Source organism: Pelodiscus sinensis, chromosome 1 (genome assembly GCF_052426305.1).
Source record: "Pelodiscus sinensis isolate ZL-2025 chromosome 1, ASM5242630v1, whole genome shotgun sequence".
Classification (NCBI taxonomy): domain Eukaryota; kingdom Metazoa; phylum Chordata; order Testudines; family Trionychidae; genus Pelodiscus; species Pelodiscus sinensis.
The window spans coordinates 24,328,909-24,346,759 of NC_143052.1; the positions used below are offsets into that span (position 1 = coordinate 24,328,909).

The window sequence follows — 17,851 nt, forward strand, 5'->3', positions numbered from 1 at the left end:
TGCCCTTTGATCTACCCTAGAATTTTAATATTTTCCCATAGTGTTCTAACAGTAGAGGATTTCAATACTGTTGCATCAGTATACTCTTTGTTAGGCAATTCCATGTTGCAACAACAATGGCTCGCTGGCATTAACATTTACCATGATTGAAGGGTACTTTTTTCTGCATAATTTCTTCTGATTTAAAAAGAAAAATGGGGGGCAGGCTCTGTCTCAAACTGAAGCTGTTTAGAGATACAGAAAGTTATTGTTCTCATGTTCTTACTCAGATATGATATATTTCCCCAAAATGTAAACCAGGGGCTTTACTGTGTACAGGTTTCTTTTGTGATGTAGTCACACTGGAAATTATTTTCTTAGGGCATTTCAAATTCCACGAATAATGGCTGTCTTCAAAAATGAATGTGCCCATTTTGTGAGAAAAAACAATTGCCTTTCAGTCAAAGGGACCAATCACACAGGTCTTACACAGGCAAAATATCCACTGAGGTCTGTTTTCCAGTACTACTTCTTGGCTCAGAAATGGCAAATACCAGTAATGTTATACATTCTAATTTGGCACCTAATAAGTCTCAGGGAGTTAGTCATGTAAGTGTGTATCTTTGAAAACGAGGAGTCCTGTGGCACCTTAAAGATTAACAGATTTATTTGACAAGTTTTTGTGGGTAAAAATTATTTGCATATGACAAAGTGTTTTTTACCTATGAAAGCTTATGTCCAAATAAATCGGTTAGTCTTTAAGGACCACAGACTTCTTTGTTGTTTGGGAAGCTAATGTAATGCTTCATATAATTCACCTGAATTCGCTATTAACTGTGAAGGATCTTAACTATTGAAAAAAACTGACAATTTATAAAATAGGTGACTGTAAGCAAAACATTTCCATTAGTCTTCCATGACTCAATCATGTATAAAGAAAGTAAACAGGAAAGTCACTTCAGTGCAAGCTTCCATTTTGGTTATTAACTGTACAAGTGTCTTTACCAGTCTACAAAAATCCTATGTGAGCTACAGAGAGAAATGTCAAGGTTTCAGTCTTAACATGAGTCTTGCAAGCAAAAGTTACATCCGCATGTAATGCAGTTATCTGTGCCTGCCCTGCCGCACACCAGCAGCGCTCATCAGCTGAACAAAGCCAGGGATTGGAGGAAAGACTTTCTAGTGCTATAGGAATCGGGTTCCAGGTGGTAAAATAGTCTACTTCCATATGTAAGCCAATGCTCAAGCATGATGCAGAGAGCAATATGCTGCTGCAATTGCAGCCTTTGCAAAGGAGAAAATCGAAGACCATTTGGGAGTCATTAAAGATCCTAATGGCACTTTTAGCAAGAATTAGGTGTGTGTGTGCCAACACCCCTGGCCAAAGTCTGAATTGGGTAACTTCTAAGGCAGGATGGTCTGGCTCAGAGTATAAGAAAACCAGGCACAGAGCAAACACCAATGCTTCACCCAAACTCAAACTGAGTTACACTCATTTACACTAACCTGACATGCTTGGGTAAGCTGGGATCTTGGGGAATAGGAGGTCATTTTCGGAAGGCGACTCAGCAGGCTACTCACCCCTTGATTCCTTTCCCTCTGGGTGCTTTGGAATTGGTGATAGGCCTGCGGCCGCTCTGCGCTATTGTAGAGATTAGCTCATCCACCCTGGTCTTTATCTGTAGCAAACGTGCACTTCCTCCACCATAAGGGCCAGGTGATTTTCAGGGGATGGACAGGCTTGTTCAGTGGCATATAGATTACTTCACTGGATCTTAGTGCTCCTAGCTCAGCATATTTTTATGGCTCTGAAACTGATTCCTCAAGGACATGATTTACTCTCACAGGGTATGTCTACACTACAGCACTAATTCGAACTAACTTAGTTCGAATTAGCATTTTGCTAATTCGAACTAAGCTAATTCGAACTAGTTAATTCGAACTAAGCTAATTCGAACTAGTGCATCTAGACTTAAAAATTAGTTCGAATTAGCATTTTGCTAATTCGAACTAGCATGTCCACACTGAGTGGACCCTGAACTGAGGTTAAGGATGGCCGGAAGCAGTGCCAGCAGGGCATCAGATTAGGATTTAGAGTGTGGAGCTACTGCCTCAGGCTAGCCGAGGGCTGTGCTTAAAGGGACCCGACCCCCACCCCGGACAGACAGTTCTCAGGGGTTCCCCGCTTGCAAAGCAGTCCTGGCTTGGAGTGCCCTGAGTGCCCACACTCGGCACATCACAGCACTCGGCCATCAGCCCGGATGCACTTGCCGCAGGCTGCCATCCAGAGGGGGGGTCAATCAAGGGGCTTCAGGAGAGCTTCCACCCCGAGATCAGGGCCAGTGTAGACGCTCTTTTCCGGCTTTTCTACAAGCCAGAAAAAAGCGGCGGACATGTTTATTTAAATGCCGCGGGGGATATTTAAATCCCCGCGGATTTCCCTATTACGACCTGTCAAATTAGCATGCCCCTTTCGGAAAAGGGGCCAATGTAGACGTAGCCAAAAAGTTCTGTTGCATTCAACTGAAGATCAACATCACCTTTAATTTCGGTGAGGAGATATTTTTTACTGTTGAAAAGAGCACACTTAGAGTTAAGTTGTTTCTCTGTTTCCTTTTTTACATTCTGGGCGATAGACTGGTCTCCTAGCTGACTTCAGTGGTGTTTCACGCATATTAAAAGAATGCGGAATTTGACTCTTCCCCCTTCCCCTCCCCCATGTCAACTTGGAACATAGGCTCTTCACTTGAAAAGTGTTTTTCCTACTGGTTCCTAAGGGGGGAACTAGTAGGAAATTAATTAAGAGATTTATGGTGTAATGAGGAGGGGAAAATATCAGGTGATTGCCATTTAGAGCCATAGTTTTTGTACTAAAATATTTCAGAAAATTACTTGGGCTGAAGAAGTGAAACGTAGCTAACAATTTAGATAAAAGAGGCTCGGATAGACTGCAAATTTTTTTTGTTTGTTGGTTTTTGAAGAGTCAAGTGGGGATGCTTTGCTCCTTGTTTCCAAACATTACTCCCATTAACCCTACTGGGACTTATAAAGTAACAATAAACAACAAATTAATCCATTGATGTCTGGAAGAAGCCAATGTGACTGTGGAGCATTATTTTTTCATAAGCAAATTCATGAGAGCTGGGAGGCATGAAAGTTGAATCCTGAGGGGCTGTAAATTCAGTGGAGACCATGGACCCAGTTGGATTTCAAGCCCAAAACATGTTTGGCTTACACAGAATTTACACTTTCAAATGCTATTTTTCTCCAGATACACTCATGGTGCAAAAGAACATGACTGGCACCAGCTGGGAAAATAAATGGTGCTCACTCTCACTATATCACCTACCTCGATACCATCTCTTCCATTTTTATTTGCAAAAGAAATGAATAATTAAACAGGCTGCTTCTGTTAAATGTACGCCATCAGAATGGGTTTGAATAGAGGTTGGGAATGGCTCACTCATTACCAAAAGTAATTTTCCACTTAGATATTCTCACCTTGTTATCCACATCCACCCTAACTGAATTAGCTTTAATATAACACTGCCATCTCTGTACTCCTACTGTCCACTTCTTTTTCTTTCCCTTTATGCATCTTTAAGGTGCCACCGGACTTCTTGTTTCAATCTCCATTGAGTAGGTCTGTAGATTCCAAACTGAAGCATAAAGTACATTTCACTTTGCACGCTAATATGCATCCTTATATTGATATGAAAAAAGCCACAATGTTACTTGTGAAAAAGAAATGTTCTAGATTTTTAGGAACAGTTCAGATCTGTAAGTGCTGTCTTTTAGAAGCCCAGACTTAACCCTCCAAGAGGAGATAATATTTTCTCCTTAATAAACAGACTGTCTCCTCACACTGGGTCCCATCATTGCATGGATTTGTTCATCTGTGGCAGCACTTTGAGCTTATCAAAATGGTGGTAATTAAGGGACAACATTAGCCAAGCTCAAAGATATCTCTGTCCTCCCAGTAGGAGAGGATGAAAGCCAAGCAATTCAAATGAGTCTCAAATTGGGAAATTTAAAAAAATACTGATCATTCACTTGAAAAGAAAGAAAGAAAGAAACACTGGCCAGGCCGAGATAAGACACTTTGGGCTCGTCTACACTGGCCCCTTTTCCCGAAGGGGCATGTTAACTTCAGCTATCGTAGTAGGGAAATCTGCGGGGGATTTAAATATCCCCCGCGGCATTTAAATAAAAATGTCCGCCGCTTTTTTCCGGCTTTTAGAAAAGCCGGAAAAGAGCATCTACACTGGCCCCGATCCTCCGGAAAAAGCGCCCTTTTCCGGAGGCAATTATTCCTACTTCAAAGGATATTTAAATCCCCCGCGGATTTCCCTACTACGATAGCTGAAATTAACATGCCCCTTCCGGAAAAGGGGCCAGTGTAGACGTAGCCTTTATGTTTTGCTAGTGGTTTGGGATGTATGTGCTGAAGTCTAATTAACTCAGCTTTCAGCGCTTTTGAATCACATGTGAAGAGCCACATCCTGCACCATCTCGTTCACGTGAGTTGTTCCAAAGAGGTTAATGGGACAACTCGTGAAAGGAGGGCTTGTAGGTCTGGGTATCTGTGAACTGGAGAAGAGCCTGATGCCTCTGGCTTTCTTTGTGGCTCAGCATATCTTAAGCACCATCTATCTTAAGGAAATGGGACCTACAGAGTGTAAGCAAATTCTACTGAGGCAGAGGAAATGACAAAGTCAAGGGTCATAGTCAAGACTTTCCAAAGCCCGTATGTCCTTTCATGAGACAGAACACTTTAGTTATGCTTTTAGAATAATAGACGCTTAACCATTGCAATATTCCAGTTGTTTACATAAAATTGAATTTGATGGATGACCTGGCCTGGATCACAAATTTTGCTGACTGTTATATTATTGTAGGGATGTGTATAACAAACAGATAGCAGAAAGGCCTCTATGTTTATCCTTTGAGAGAGCAATTATATGGCTAAGAAATCCACTGTAATGGCACAAAAATACATTTTGATTTCACCAGCATAAGCCATTATTATTATACTTTACATAACATATATGCAGAGAAAATTAAAACTTAATCAATGCACTAGATATTATCACTACTGACAATGTGCCAAATTCCTCAGTTCTTACTCCAGCAAAGCTGTTGATGTTATTTCTCCCTCCCACACGCCCATTGATTTCAGTGGGAGTTTTGCCCAAATAAGGACTGCAGAATTTAGGACCAATATGGATTTTGGGTAGTGTAACTGGTGTTTGAAATATATGGAATATGGTCCCAGTTATGTGAATAATTCCTTAACTCTCTTCTTTTTGTTGTTCTAACAGACGAACCAAACTCCTGGAGTTCTCTCTCTGCCACCTCCCCAGGTCTGCCGGAAATAGCTATTTCCCTTGATGACATAATCTCACCATTATCTTCATCACATCTGGCCCCACCCTCTGACCCTTCTCATCAGATAAACTCAGAACCAAGATGGGATATCAAGAGGGAACATGATGTAAGAAAACCAAAGGAGCTTTCATCAAATGGCCACAAAAAGAAAAGATTAGGAGAGCAAAGAGAAGGGTCAGCAAGTCCTAAAAAGATAGACAAGTCAAAGCATGAAGAGGCTTCTAGGAAAGGATACTCAGAAGGCAAAAAAAAGCCCACTGATGGTGGCAGGCCCACCTCCGAAAGTAAGGCAATGGGACAGAGTGCTATGATCGAGGCTGGAGCAAGCGAGCAGGCTTATGTCGGAATCAATGATGAACATCTTGGGAGATCCAAGAAGCCAGAAAGCAAGAGAGGTGGATCTCTCAATATGAAAGAAGATCACAGATCTGGAAATATCACTGAGAAGAAATCAGCTGCAGCTTCTGAACACGTCAAGCTTGATTTAGTTGGTGCTACAAAGACGTACAGTAGCAATAGCTGCAGCTCACATGGAAGTGATATGGACCAGAACAAGAGGGACCCTGATGGGAAACCCAGTGAGTTCCCCAGGAAGGGACATCTCCATTCCATTAACAATCGCAGCATCAACAATACAGTTCGGAAGGCAACTGTCTCACCAGGCCCATGGAAAATTCCAGGCTCGGATAAGCTGCCCAGTGTACTGAAGTCTGGCACTTCTGCCATGAGCAGATAAATAAGTGAACTGTTGCCCTCTAGCTGTTTCACACTGATGCAGAACATATTTCTTAGCTTCTGTCTCACATTGATTTATTTTAATTTATTTTAACTATCACACATATACACAAAAACACTGAGGAATGGAAACATTAATGTGTAATTCCATGATAATGTGCACAATGTCTAATAAATTCAAGCAGCATATAGTCAACATGGAGATTTAAAACTGACCCTAAAGTCCCCAGTTCCATTTTAGGGACTTTGGCAGCTATGGAAGAAACCAAAACAATACAAAGGACAATACATCAGAGAAGGACAGTGCAGTGTAGCTTTAGTACTTTTATTCCACTGCATGAAGGACTTGGATTTAGTTCAAACTTTATATCAAGGAACTGGAACAAGTTAGAGCACTCACAAACTGGAACATCGCCTTAAATAAAATTGCACGAAGCAAGCTGAAACTGAGAGAGGATATTTTAACTGAGATAAGAGGTTGTAAATACATTGTTCTCAACATATCTAGACAAGGGTGCAAAGGTTTCTTTGAAACTATACACCTATGACATGTTTCCACTGTTAACAATTTGGAATAATCCACATGATCCCCAACAGCATAGTTCACTTCATGGGTTGAGTTGGATGAGTTGGGGAATCTAACGGATTAGTTGGTGTGATAGCATTTCTACTGCCATTTTGTGAACAAATCATATTTCTGTACATTGGAAAGGATTAGGGTGCAGTTGTAGTTGCAGATTATCCTCAAAAGGGATTTACCACAGGTTCCCCTAATATTACAAGGTAGCACAGAAACCTCAATTGGTCAAGCTCAAAACTGAGATTTACAGTTACAAGACCCTTATAATGAAAGGATGATTCTTAAAAGAAGAAAAGCTGCAGGTTCCTTGACGTAAGGCCTTCTTACTCACAGAAAACAATAACTTTGCTTATCAACAGTGCTATATTAATTAAAATATCTTTACGTTCAATGCACATACAAACACAAAAGAGACGTGTTTCCAAGTTAGTTACAGTTCTTAGTTCTTATATTTTCATCAAAAGAATTTTCTCTTTCTTTTATTTCCATATCGTACTCTGTCTCAAATTTCAAATCTCAAGTCTATCTTCCTGGGGAAGGATTCCACGTTCCATGAGTCACAGTTCTATACCCAGTAGACTTTTAGTTTGGCCAAAATAGTCTGGTCAATAATACACTGGTTGTTTAAAAAATTGTGTGATGCTGTGTTCAGAAAAACACAGACATCCAAATACTAGCAATCTCTGATCTGCATGTGCTCTGCTCGAGGGTCACACTGAGATCAAACAGGTCAGGAAATAACCATAGCTCTCAAATATTGAACGAAACTCATTCTCCCCTTAGACATGTGGAGCCATGTTTCTTCCTAGCAAATTATTTTAAAAGTCTGAAACAAAGGATTTTGCAGCTTTTAAACCTTTTTTTAAGAAAAACTCCATTTATCATATTTTTAAAAGCACAAATCTATGTAGCTGTTGACAACATTTATTTAATTAAAAAAATCTTTACCCCCTGAACTAGAAGCCCAATATAATTTGTCATTAATGTATTGAATTGGATTTTGGACAATGCTTCGGTAGTGTAGATGCATGTCCTGGTATCTTATTTTCTATTATATAATGAAACAAATCATAAACCCTGAAAAACAATTGAGATTATGCTTGCATAAACTCTAATTTGCACAGTTCACAGCTACTCCTTGTGCAGTAATTGCTTTATGCGGCTGTAATCAATGACCTGTGAAGACAGCACATCATCGAAACCCGTTCCAAATAATATTTCTGTGTAGTGTTAGCTGTGAATTTACCCTGTACAGCTCTATCTCTATAAATATAATTCCATGTATTAATAGTCACAGAAAGGCTGTAAGTGAGCAACTATTTTTATGAAACGCACCACTATGGATAAATTAACTTTTACAGAAATCTTGTTTACTGTATGATAATCTAAACCACTGTCAAATAAAATATATATATATATATCCAAAAATCTTCTTTTTCCAACTGTATGTACTGTGTATTAGTTTTGAGAGGTTTTTAAGTGGGCTACCAAGAAATAAATATTTGTGTGCATACAAGAATGGGTCAGTCCAAAGGGCCATCTGGCCCAGTATCCTGTCTTCCAACAGTGACCAATGCCAGATGCCCCAGAGGGAATGAATAGAACTGATAATCATCAGGTGACCAATCCCCTGTCGCCCATTCCCAGCTTCTGGCAAACAGAAGATAGGTACACCATCCCAGCCCATCCTGGCTAAAAGCCATTGATGGACCTATCCTTCAGGAATTTATCTAGGTCGTTTTTTAACCCTGTTATAGTCTTGGCCTTTGCAGTATCTTATGGCAGGGAGTTCCACAGGTTGACTGTGTGAAGAAATACGTCTTTTGTTTGTTTTAAAGTTGCTGCCTATTAATTTCATTTGGTGATCCCTAGTTCTTTTGTTATAGGAAGGAATGAATAGCACTTCCTTTTCTAGTTTCTCTAGAGCAGTCATGATTTTATAGACCTCAATCATAGTCATCTCTTTTCCAAGCTGAAAAATCCCACTCTTATTAATCTCTCTTTATATGGAAGCCATTCCTTGAGCGAAAATAACTCAGTTTCACTATGTAAAAGATATTGCCATGTGTATTTCTTATTACGAGGAAGAATAGAATTTCTGAATTAAAATGCAGGCAGCTAGTGCAGCTACCTTAAAGTTTATTTTGTATGGCTATGTTTTAAAACAGAAAAAACTCACTTTGGGACAATCCTCTCCCCTTCAAAAAAAACATGAATTCACCCTCCCATCATCAGATTTTTAAAAAAGAGCTAGTCAGACACACAGTACACAGTGTCTAATATGGACAACTGTAATTTGCCAGTCTGAGCACTATAAAGGTTTGCTGACTAGAGTGGAATTTGGGCATGATGTAATTAACCTGATAGAAATCAGAGAACATGCCAGGACATATCAGAGAGTAATTGTATTGTATTGACTGGATTTAGGACACAGTAATGTATGTTATGGGGGCCTTTTCCTGCTCCCATTGAGGTGAAGAAAATACAGTGAGTCATCTGGATAATTAATTGCCACTCATAGGGGTTGACTTGCACTTCAGATACTGGACCAATATCAATCAGTAGCACATGTCAAGGCTTGTTCCTGTGGCCTGATCCCACAAGCACTCCAAATACAGAAGTCCCTTTGATTCCATGAGGAGTTCTATGCATGGCAGGCTGGCAGATTCAGACTTTTAGCATGGCCGTCACTTCTGATCTTTTATCCTTTTTTTGTAGATAAACCACAGCCATAGTTCACTGGCATCACAGCAACTGCTCCAATTTCCTGAACAGGCAGATCTAAATGTGCCATGTTCTGAAGGGGGGGGGGGGGGAAGAAAGGTCACTTCCCTTGGACAGTAACTGGCATAGGTGGAAGAAATGCTCCATTCCTATAGGTGTGCCACTTCAGGTGTGCATACGCCCTTATGCCTCCATTCAGAACTTAGCAGCAGCAGCAGCAACCTGTTTGGTCCACACATGCGCCCCAGCTAGCCTTGTGTCCTGCATGGAGTCTATAGGGCTGCAGCAGAACACCCCAGTTCCTTCCATCCCAAAAATTCCATGGAGATGAGCTGCTGAAGCAGTGGGGATAAGATGGCAGGGGATAAGATTCCATCTTCCATAAGATGGAAAAGCTATACAAATAAACATCATGATTCCAGTTGCTGTACAAGGTAAGTAAGGGTGTGTCTACACAGTGCCCTCACCTCAAAATAAGCTATGCAATTTGCGCTATGCGTAGCTTATTTCGATGTTATTTCAAAATAAAGCACTATTCCGAAATGCCCTTTATCCCTCTTGCAATGAGGTTTACAGGAATGTCAGAATAGCAAGCCCATTATATTTCAGTATAATGGGCTTGCTCTTAAGATGCGGAATAGCTATTTCGGGATACCAAATGTATCCCAAAATATCTCCGCTATGTAGAAGTAGTCTAAGGGTGTGTCTAGACTACTGAGTTTTGTCGACAAAAGTGGACTTTTGTCGACAAAACTATACCTGCATCTACACTACTGCTGAGTTCTGTCAACATAACGTCGACAGAACTCAGCAGTTTTGTCGACGCTGGTAAACCTCATTTTATGAGGCATAACACCTTCTGTCGACAGAGTTCTGTCGACAGAAGGTGTTATTGCCTGTAGGGTTGCGTCTAGACTACAGGGTTTTGTTGACAAAGCAGCTTGCTTTGTCGACAAAACTGAATGTGTCGAGACGCTCTATGTCGACAGAAGTTTTGTCGACAGTATCTGTCGACAAAACTTCCATCGACAAAACCCTGTAGTCTAGACGTACCCATAGTGACCTCTCCTTCTCTAAGTAATATCCCTATGGGTTCCCCAGAGGATTAACTGAGAATGGCCCGCACTAACTGGTGGAATCCCGTTAAGTAAAGCAACATGTAAATCCTGAATATTTGTGCATATCCCAAGGGAAAAAAAACCTCCTTTGGGGAAAGAAAGGCCCCCTGGAAAGGGAATAAGATGGAGGCAATGCCACCCAAAACACACACACACAATAAAACTAAACTATTAACAATTAAAAACAGTTAAATTAGTCTGTTAGGACTGGGTAAACTAAAGAATAAGTACACAGAGAAACGACAGTAAACTAGCTAAACAAGCAGGCACCTTATGGACCTGAGGATGTTTTGTCTGTCACACCCCTGTTGGTAAGGGGCACAGAAATAGCTGAGGCATCCGCATGAACTGAACACATGCTGCTGCTGAAATTTTCTAATCAAAGGTCCATGGGTACCCATAGGAACATAAAAGCAAGTGACAATCCATAGGAACATTATTTGAAGAAGAATGTGACTCTCCTAACTTTAGGAGCACACATAAGTCATATAGTTTGTGATGGTGCTAAATATTTGCATGTTGTATTGGAAAATACAGTGCATGCTCAAAATATTATAGTTGCATAACATATCTGACAGGCCGGATCACAAAGATCCCCTTGAGACTGTTAGCTGATGGCCTGATCATACCTCTGAGGTGCCCCACCACGTTGTCCTGCTGAGCCAGAAGCACTGGTTTCCTCTGCAAAGGCAGAGAGTTCAGGTAACCACCCCCCTGCAAAGCAACACAGACACAGATAACAGCTTAACTCTGGGAGGGCACAGTTACAGGGATTTGACAGCACCTGGGAGCACAGCCCCTAAGCCCAAAATAAATCCAACTTACTCTGTCTACAAGTTTTACACAGCACAAGCTCATTAGTTCACTCCCTTTATCAATAAAAGCGGGATAACCACAACTGTTTCTCCCCACAGGTAACAATTATGAATATGGGGGTTACTAAATAGATTTACATGTCATAGTTCTAACTTCATTTACATGAAAGATACATGCACACAACTAGAATAGTCACAGTCCGGGGATTACGAGCTCTTGAATGGCAGGTTACTTCTATCTGAGCAGACTCAAGCACGAAATGCTGTCAGATGGAAATTGTATTGGTTGTCTACCACGAATACCAATATATGAGCACATCTGTCCTGGGTTAATAGACTTTGTCACAAAGACTTTCTCCATTCAGTGGGGAACACAAGTAACTAAATCTAAAACCTTTCATGACCACAATGCAGAATTCTTTAACTGTCTACTGACAAGCAAGTACGATCCCTGTGTAGCTACGCCACCGACAACTTTCTCTCCGGTGGCTTGATAAACGACATTAGTGTCACAGGCATAGATGACAGGCAGTGTTCCCTGTAAAGGGCTGCATTGCCATCGTGTGTATACTATGCCGGTCAGAAACTATGCAGTTCAAGGCTCCTCTGTGCAGCCAGGCCACTTAAGAACCTGCTCTGCTCACCCCATCCTGCTTGCTGCAGTGGTGGAAACGCTTCCTATGCTGCGCTCAGCCTGAGGCGTTAGTGGCTCTGCATTGGCCCATGTGCAGGAGCTCATGCGTGGAGCTTGGCTGGACTCTGCAATGCTAGCTGGTCCAGTGGGAGCTGCAGAGCTGCAGCTTGATGGGGGCCAAAGCACCAGCCACCCCGCCCCCCGCCAACACCTGGTTTCCAAGGATGTGGAGATCGCTGCTGTTGAGTGGCCATGCAGGTAGATGCTGCAGCCAGGACCCCTGCAGCAGCATGACAGTGGTGTCATCTGACCCCCACCCCCAGCCCACAGTCCTGCCAGGCTCCTCTGCTCATAGGTATCAGAGATAACTTTTAGAGGGACTAGTGTGTGATTCTGGTGAGGAACAAGACCCACACACCTCAACCCCTGCACTTGCTATATAGCCTTCACCAACACCCTCCCACAACGCCTAGTCAATGCACACACGCGTTGTGTACCTCACATCAGCCCCTCCATATGCCCATCCCATAGTCAACCCCCCACTTATGCCCCTACATGCTCCTTAGCACCCCCTCACACATATACCCCCTTCACAGCACTCACTCCATCCACACACACACACACACACAAACCTCACTGCCCCCAAACCTTTCATCCTCCGTGCAATCCCTCACTGCTCCGCACACATACATGCATCTTGTCGGGGGGGAAGGGTCGGTGTAACAACCATGCTCTGCACACACATTCCCCTCCCCACTCCATGCACACAGGTACGATTGCCCAAGGTCAGAATGAAGTGGTCAGTGACATTTGTAGTCTGCTCTGTACAAAGAAAAATTAGGGGGAACATTGGCAATAAACCTATTCTCAGAATGGTATAATAATTATAATAGGGCATGACATGCTGCATGTTACAGAGAGATTAAAAGAAAGGGCAGAAGAGATTGATCTGCTTATCCCCATATACCACACCTCGGTGGACTGTACAGTATATGCTCCACTTGCCTCATAATCAAGTGCAATTCATCTTTTAGACTGATTTGAGCACTAATATTTCCAGCTTCTGTCTCACAAATTGTTACTGATACCAAGTAACATGACACACAAAGAGTCACTCTAGGGTAAGAGACCTGCCTGGGCTTTACATCAATTGCTACCCCTGGGGATGGACTGTATATGCTATAACATAAACGAGGCTTTGCAATTCAATAAAAACCAAAGCTAATTTTCCTATTCAAGATCTCTACATGCTGTCTTAGTGACTTTTTTTTTTTGAGCATTGCCATTTAAAGGTGAAGGTATATACCTTAATCCCGAGTACTAAGCACAGAATTTGGATCCACTTCTATATGCTGTCCACAGAAGAACAAAGCATTTGACTGTTTAGCTGATAATAGTAAGAGAGGCAGCTATTAAGAACATGAGCAATATTTTATTCAGAAACTAGTATGACCTACATTACAGAAGGTTAATAAGTTACTTCAAATGCAAAGATCTGTCTGCTCTCACCTTGAGTTCTGAACGCTTTTAATTGTGGGACATAATAGAAATTTTAATCATAGGATCTAACGGCTTCAGTGTTGCCAACTGTCATGATTGCTCCGTGAATCACTCACGTTCAGCTGGTGCCAATCTCCCAGTGACAAAGCAGCATGAGTCCTCTTGAGAATTTCTAATCTGCCCAGGGGAAAGCCCCAGCTGATTGGCTGTTTCCCCATTTCCCCCATCTCCTGGAGAAAATCAGCCAATCATGGCTGCTGAAAAAGGTAAGTCGAGCTCTATTCTCCTTGCCCCGGAAGAGACACCATTCTTATAGGAAGGAAGTGGAGAGGAGGCAGTAGAAAGAGTCCAGCAACTCAGAATGGCTCCTCTCCCCTTTTGTGAGCCATGGGGCAAACATGGGTCCTCTGTTCCTCCACTTTCCCTCTCTCTTCCTGCAGCATGGGATGTGGCCAGCGAATCAGTCAGCAAGACGCACACATGCTCACCTACCCAGCCGCACTTGTGTGTGTCTGTAGAAATCCAGAACCAGCAGGAGAAACAAAGATGGGGCTGGAGAGAAGCAGCATTGATGGATGCAATGGGAGAAGTAATAGATGGCTGAGGACAGACCTGACGGGGGCAGAGTTAATGGGGAACTATTGATGTACAGAGGGATGGGCGTAACTCTTTTAGCAGGGGCCAAAATCACATTGGTACATTTAGAAGCACTGGTAGAGCCTTGAAGGGATAAAAGAATTTGTAGCCACATTTATATCTGCAAAAATGAGCCGTGGGTATCCATATCCATCTGCACAGATGTGGATACCTGTGGATATAAAACTGATATTTGCAGGCCTCTAAGCATGGGTAACACACTTTCTCTCATCCCCCAGACGCACCCCAAAGGTGGGGCAACTGAGGTCCAAAAGCAAAACACAGGCCAAAACTACATTTTTAAAAAGAATCAGTCAATTTTGGGGGACACCTAAGTTTTAGTCTTGGGGGTTGGCAATGCTGCAGAGTGGAACTGCAATGTGGTGAGAGAGCTGGGACTTAAACTTTGGACTATTTTGTTTTAAAAAAGTTTGAAATTCAGTCTCTCTGAAAACTATATAAAGGCTAACAAAGAGATGGAGAAGATTTCAGTGTTTAACAAAAGATGGCTTATAAAGCCCCTGACTAGCTGACCTAGGTTGGAACTCTGTGGACACAATGACGCCAATGGGATAGGAAGGTGTTAGGGACTTTGTAAAGATGAATGAAATCAAACAAGCCGGGTTATTCATGATCACAAGATAAGGAACAGTATGGAACACATTTATACCCGCTTCTGCCAATTGCTGTTTTAATCGACAGTATAAATTCACTATATTTGGAGGAGACTCATTGAGCCTCAGAATTGAGAGCCCAAGTCCTAGAACCCTTACATGTGAAGGTTTGAAGCTGCAAGTAAGCTTTGAAGGCAAAGTGAAGTCTCACAGTGTTTGAAGAAGACAAAGAAATGGATCGCTGTTAAGAAGTCTGAAGTAAACGGCACTCCCAGGATGCAAAGAATATTGTCCCATACTAGTGCTGCATGAACTCTTTTGCCAGCAGTGAGAGCTACAGAGCTGATGGCTCAGCCAGCAGCTTTTAATAAACAATTTAGAAGAAGATTTATATGTATCTAAGCTGTAAAATCTTTTAGTTACAAGAGCGTCTAAAAGAGAAACAAATGTTGCCTATACACAATCAGCCTAAGAACAAATTGGCAAAAAGAAGAAAGCAAAGACTGATTCTCACCCATCAGAGAAGAAAAGGTGATATCCCCCATTTCACAAAATAGGAAGGGGAAAAACACAAATGATACTCATTTGGAAATAAAATTAAAGTAAATAGGGTCCAGATTGTGTTGTCTCAAAGGAGAAGCGCTAAGCAAAATTAATAGCATTTGATTTATTTTTTCCTTCTTCTTGCCAGCCACACCAAAGACATATATTTTTGGAGATGAATTTAAATGTACTTATTAAACTCCAGGGCTATGTCTACACTCACGGCGTCTTGCATGAGAAATATGCAAATGAGGCTAAGCATGGAATATCGCTGAGCCTCATTTGCATACCTAATGAGCTGCCATTTTGCAGAAGAGGCTCTTGTGCCAGAAGGAGCCGTCTACACTGCTGCTTCTTGCACAAGAAAACCTCTCTTGTGCAATGCCGCTACGCCGATTATTTTCAGGAATAATGCCAATGCGCAAGAGGGTTTTTCTTGCGCAAATTGGGGCAGTGTAGACAGCTCCTTCTGGTGCAAGAGCCTCTTCTGCAAAAATGGCGGCTCATTAGGTATGCAAATGAGGCTCGGCAATATTCCACACTTAGTCTCATTTGCATTTTTCTCGCGTAAGAAGCCACAAGTGTAGCCATAGCCTAAGTGTGTATGTTTCAGGTCATTTTGTTATAGTGGTTTATGTTGGTATGTTACTAGTACTGTTTGTGTTTCTGCTGTTTCACTGGAGGCTTTTGGAAAAGGTTTGCAAGGTCGCTGCAAGTGAAAGAAGTGCTGCTTGTTAATGACTGAGTTACTGTCTTCAGGAAATTAAGGCCTCCAACTCTCTCAGGAAAAAGTAGAGTCTAGCTTGCAAGGGATCAGTTGCTGGTTTCTGTAAATAAGCTGCAGCGCTTGGATATAGGAAGCTCAACTTGTACATTCCTCCAAATGCAGCTTTCAATCTCCACCTTCAGGAACAGCAGAATATTGCACCCCACCAGAACTGGGACATTAGGACCAGAGGGGAGAAATCGTATTGCCATCACAATATAACCACAGAGAATGTCCTAGACTGAAATAATCATGAACATGAATTGCAAATAAAAACCTCAAAAAACCCACATAGTGCAGAAATGTGTCCTGAGTACCCTGGCTAGAAGAACTATTCATGACATTGCTACTGACAAAACAATGTTTTTAGGGTCAGGTCCTTAAGCTGCTGCAAAAGGATGGCAGTCCTAGAACTCTGCTGGAGCATGGAGCTGGAAGATAAGTGCAGATTTTAAAAACACACAGACCTACGCGACTTCATATAGCATTTATATACATGCAAAAGGACAAAAAGCAATTATAGTTGATATGAAGGGAAAATAGTTGCACCAAGTAGTTTTTAAAAGGGCATCACCATAGGCAGGCTTCTTGGTTTCATGTCATTCCACAGTAGCTGTGAGATCACTGAAAGAGACAAATACAACCATCCACACACCTAAAATTCTCATCTAAGCTCCCAACTCATGTCTGAATTACTACCACAGTCTTCTCTCTTTCATAGAAAATGTAATCATGCCCCGTTTTAATGCATTCAGACTGCTGCTACCAATGTAGCTTTGCTCTTGCCACCCCTCTGTCTCCTTTCACTGGCTTCCCCCTTCTCTATTTTATCAAATATAAGATGCTTTTCTTTACTTTCAAGGCCTCTTCATGGTTTATTCCCATCCCTGCCTTTTTTCTCTTACTCCCATCACTGATTGCCTCATTATGTCAGCTTCCACATCCCATTTGTTACAGTTTCAAACAAGCACCTTTGTGTTTTCTCCCATGCTGCCCCTCCTGCTTGGTAGCTGCTTCCCAAAAGGATCTTCAAAATTATTTCATTGTCCACCTTCAGATCCCTCCTCAAATCTCTGGCTGAAACACCTACAAATATTGACAGTAGTTAAAATGTTGATGTGCTAAGACTATATCCTATCATGCTGACCAAAATTGTCATTGCTGCCTTGAATTAAACATCTGAGAGTAACCATCTCTGGTCTCTTGCCTTATACTTAGAGGCTGCGTCTAGACTGGCAAGTTTTTCCGCAAAAAGCAGCTGCTTTTGTGGAAAAACTTGCCAGCTGTCTACACTGGCTGCTTGAATTTCCGCAAGAACACTGATGATCTCATGTAAGATTGTCAGTGTTCTCGCGGAAATACTGTGCTGCTCCCGTTCGGGCAAAAGCCCTCTTGCACAAATGCTTTTGCGCAAGAGGGCCAGTGTAAACAACACGGTATTTTTTTGCATAAAAAAGCCCCGATGGTGAAAATGGCGATCGGGGCTTTCTTGCACAAAACCACATCTAGATTGGCACGGACGCTTTTCCACAAAAAGTATTTTTGCGGAAAAGCGTCCATGCCAATTTAGACACTCTTTTCCACAAATGCTTTTAACAGAAAAACTTTTCAGTTAAAAGCATTTGCGGAAAATCATGCAAGTCTAGACGTAGCCAGACTGTACTTTCTTTGGAACGGGGACTTTCTTCTTTTTGTTCTGTGTTTACTAAATCTGGTGTCAATGCTCCTGGGCATCTTAAAATAATTTTTCTTCTTATCTTTAGAAGAAGTGGAATGGAGGCAACATTTTTAGTCTCAGCCCAGGGCAAAAGTAAGTGGT

The 17,851-nt window shown here is 41.8% G+C and overlaps 1 protein-coding gene across 18 annotated transcripts in view; it reads left to right on the top strand.

Annotated features, from left to right (window-relative positions):
* MAGI2 (membrane associated guanylate kinase, WW and PDZ domain containing 2) overlaps nt 1-8,889 on the top strand; it is a 1,124,289-nt gene extending 1,115,400 nt beyond the window's left edge. For 5 of the 18 annotated variants that reach the window (XM_075926526.2, XM_075926542.2, XM_075926556.2 and 2 more), the window contains one exon: nt 5,301-8,887. In XM_075926526.2, the coding sequence (XP_075782641.2) occupies nt 5,301-6,103 (803 nt within the window). In that variant the 3' untranslated portion in view covers nt 6,104-8,887. Of the gene's footprint in view, nt 1-5,300 lie in introns of all 18 variants that reach the window. The other 13 variants (XM_075926590.2, XM_075926562.2, XM_075926573.2 and 10 more) reach the window with 5 other exon arrangements.
* Nucleotides 8,890-17,851: the final 8,962 nt, after the last annotated feature.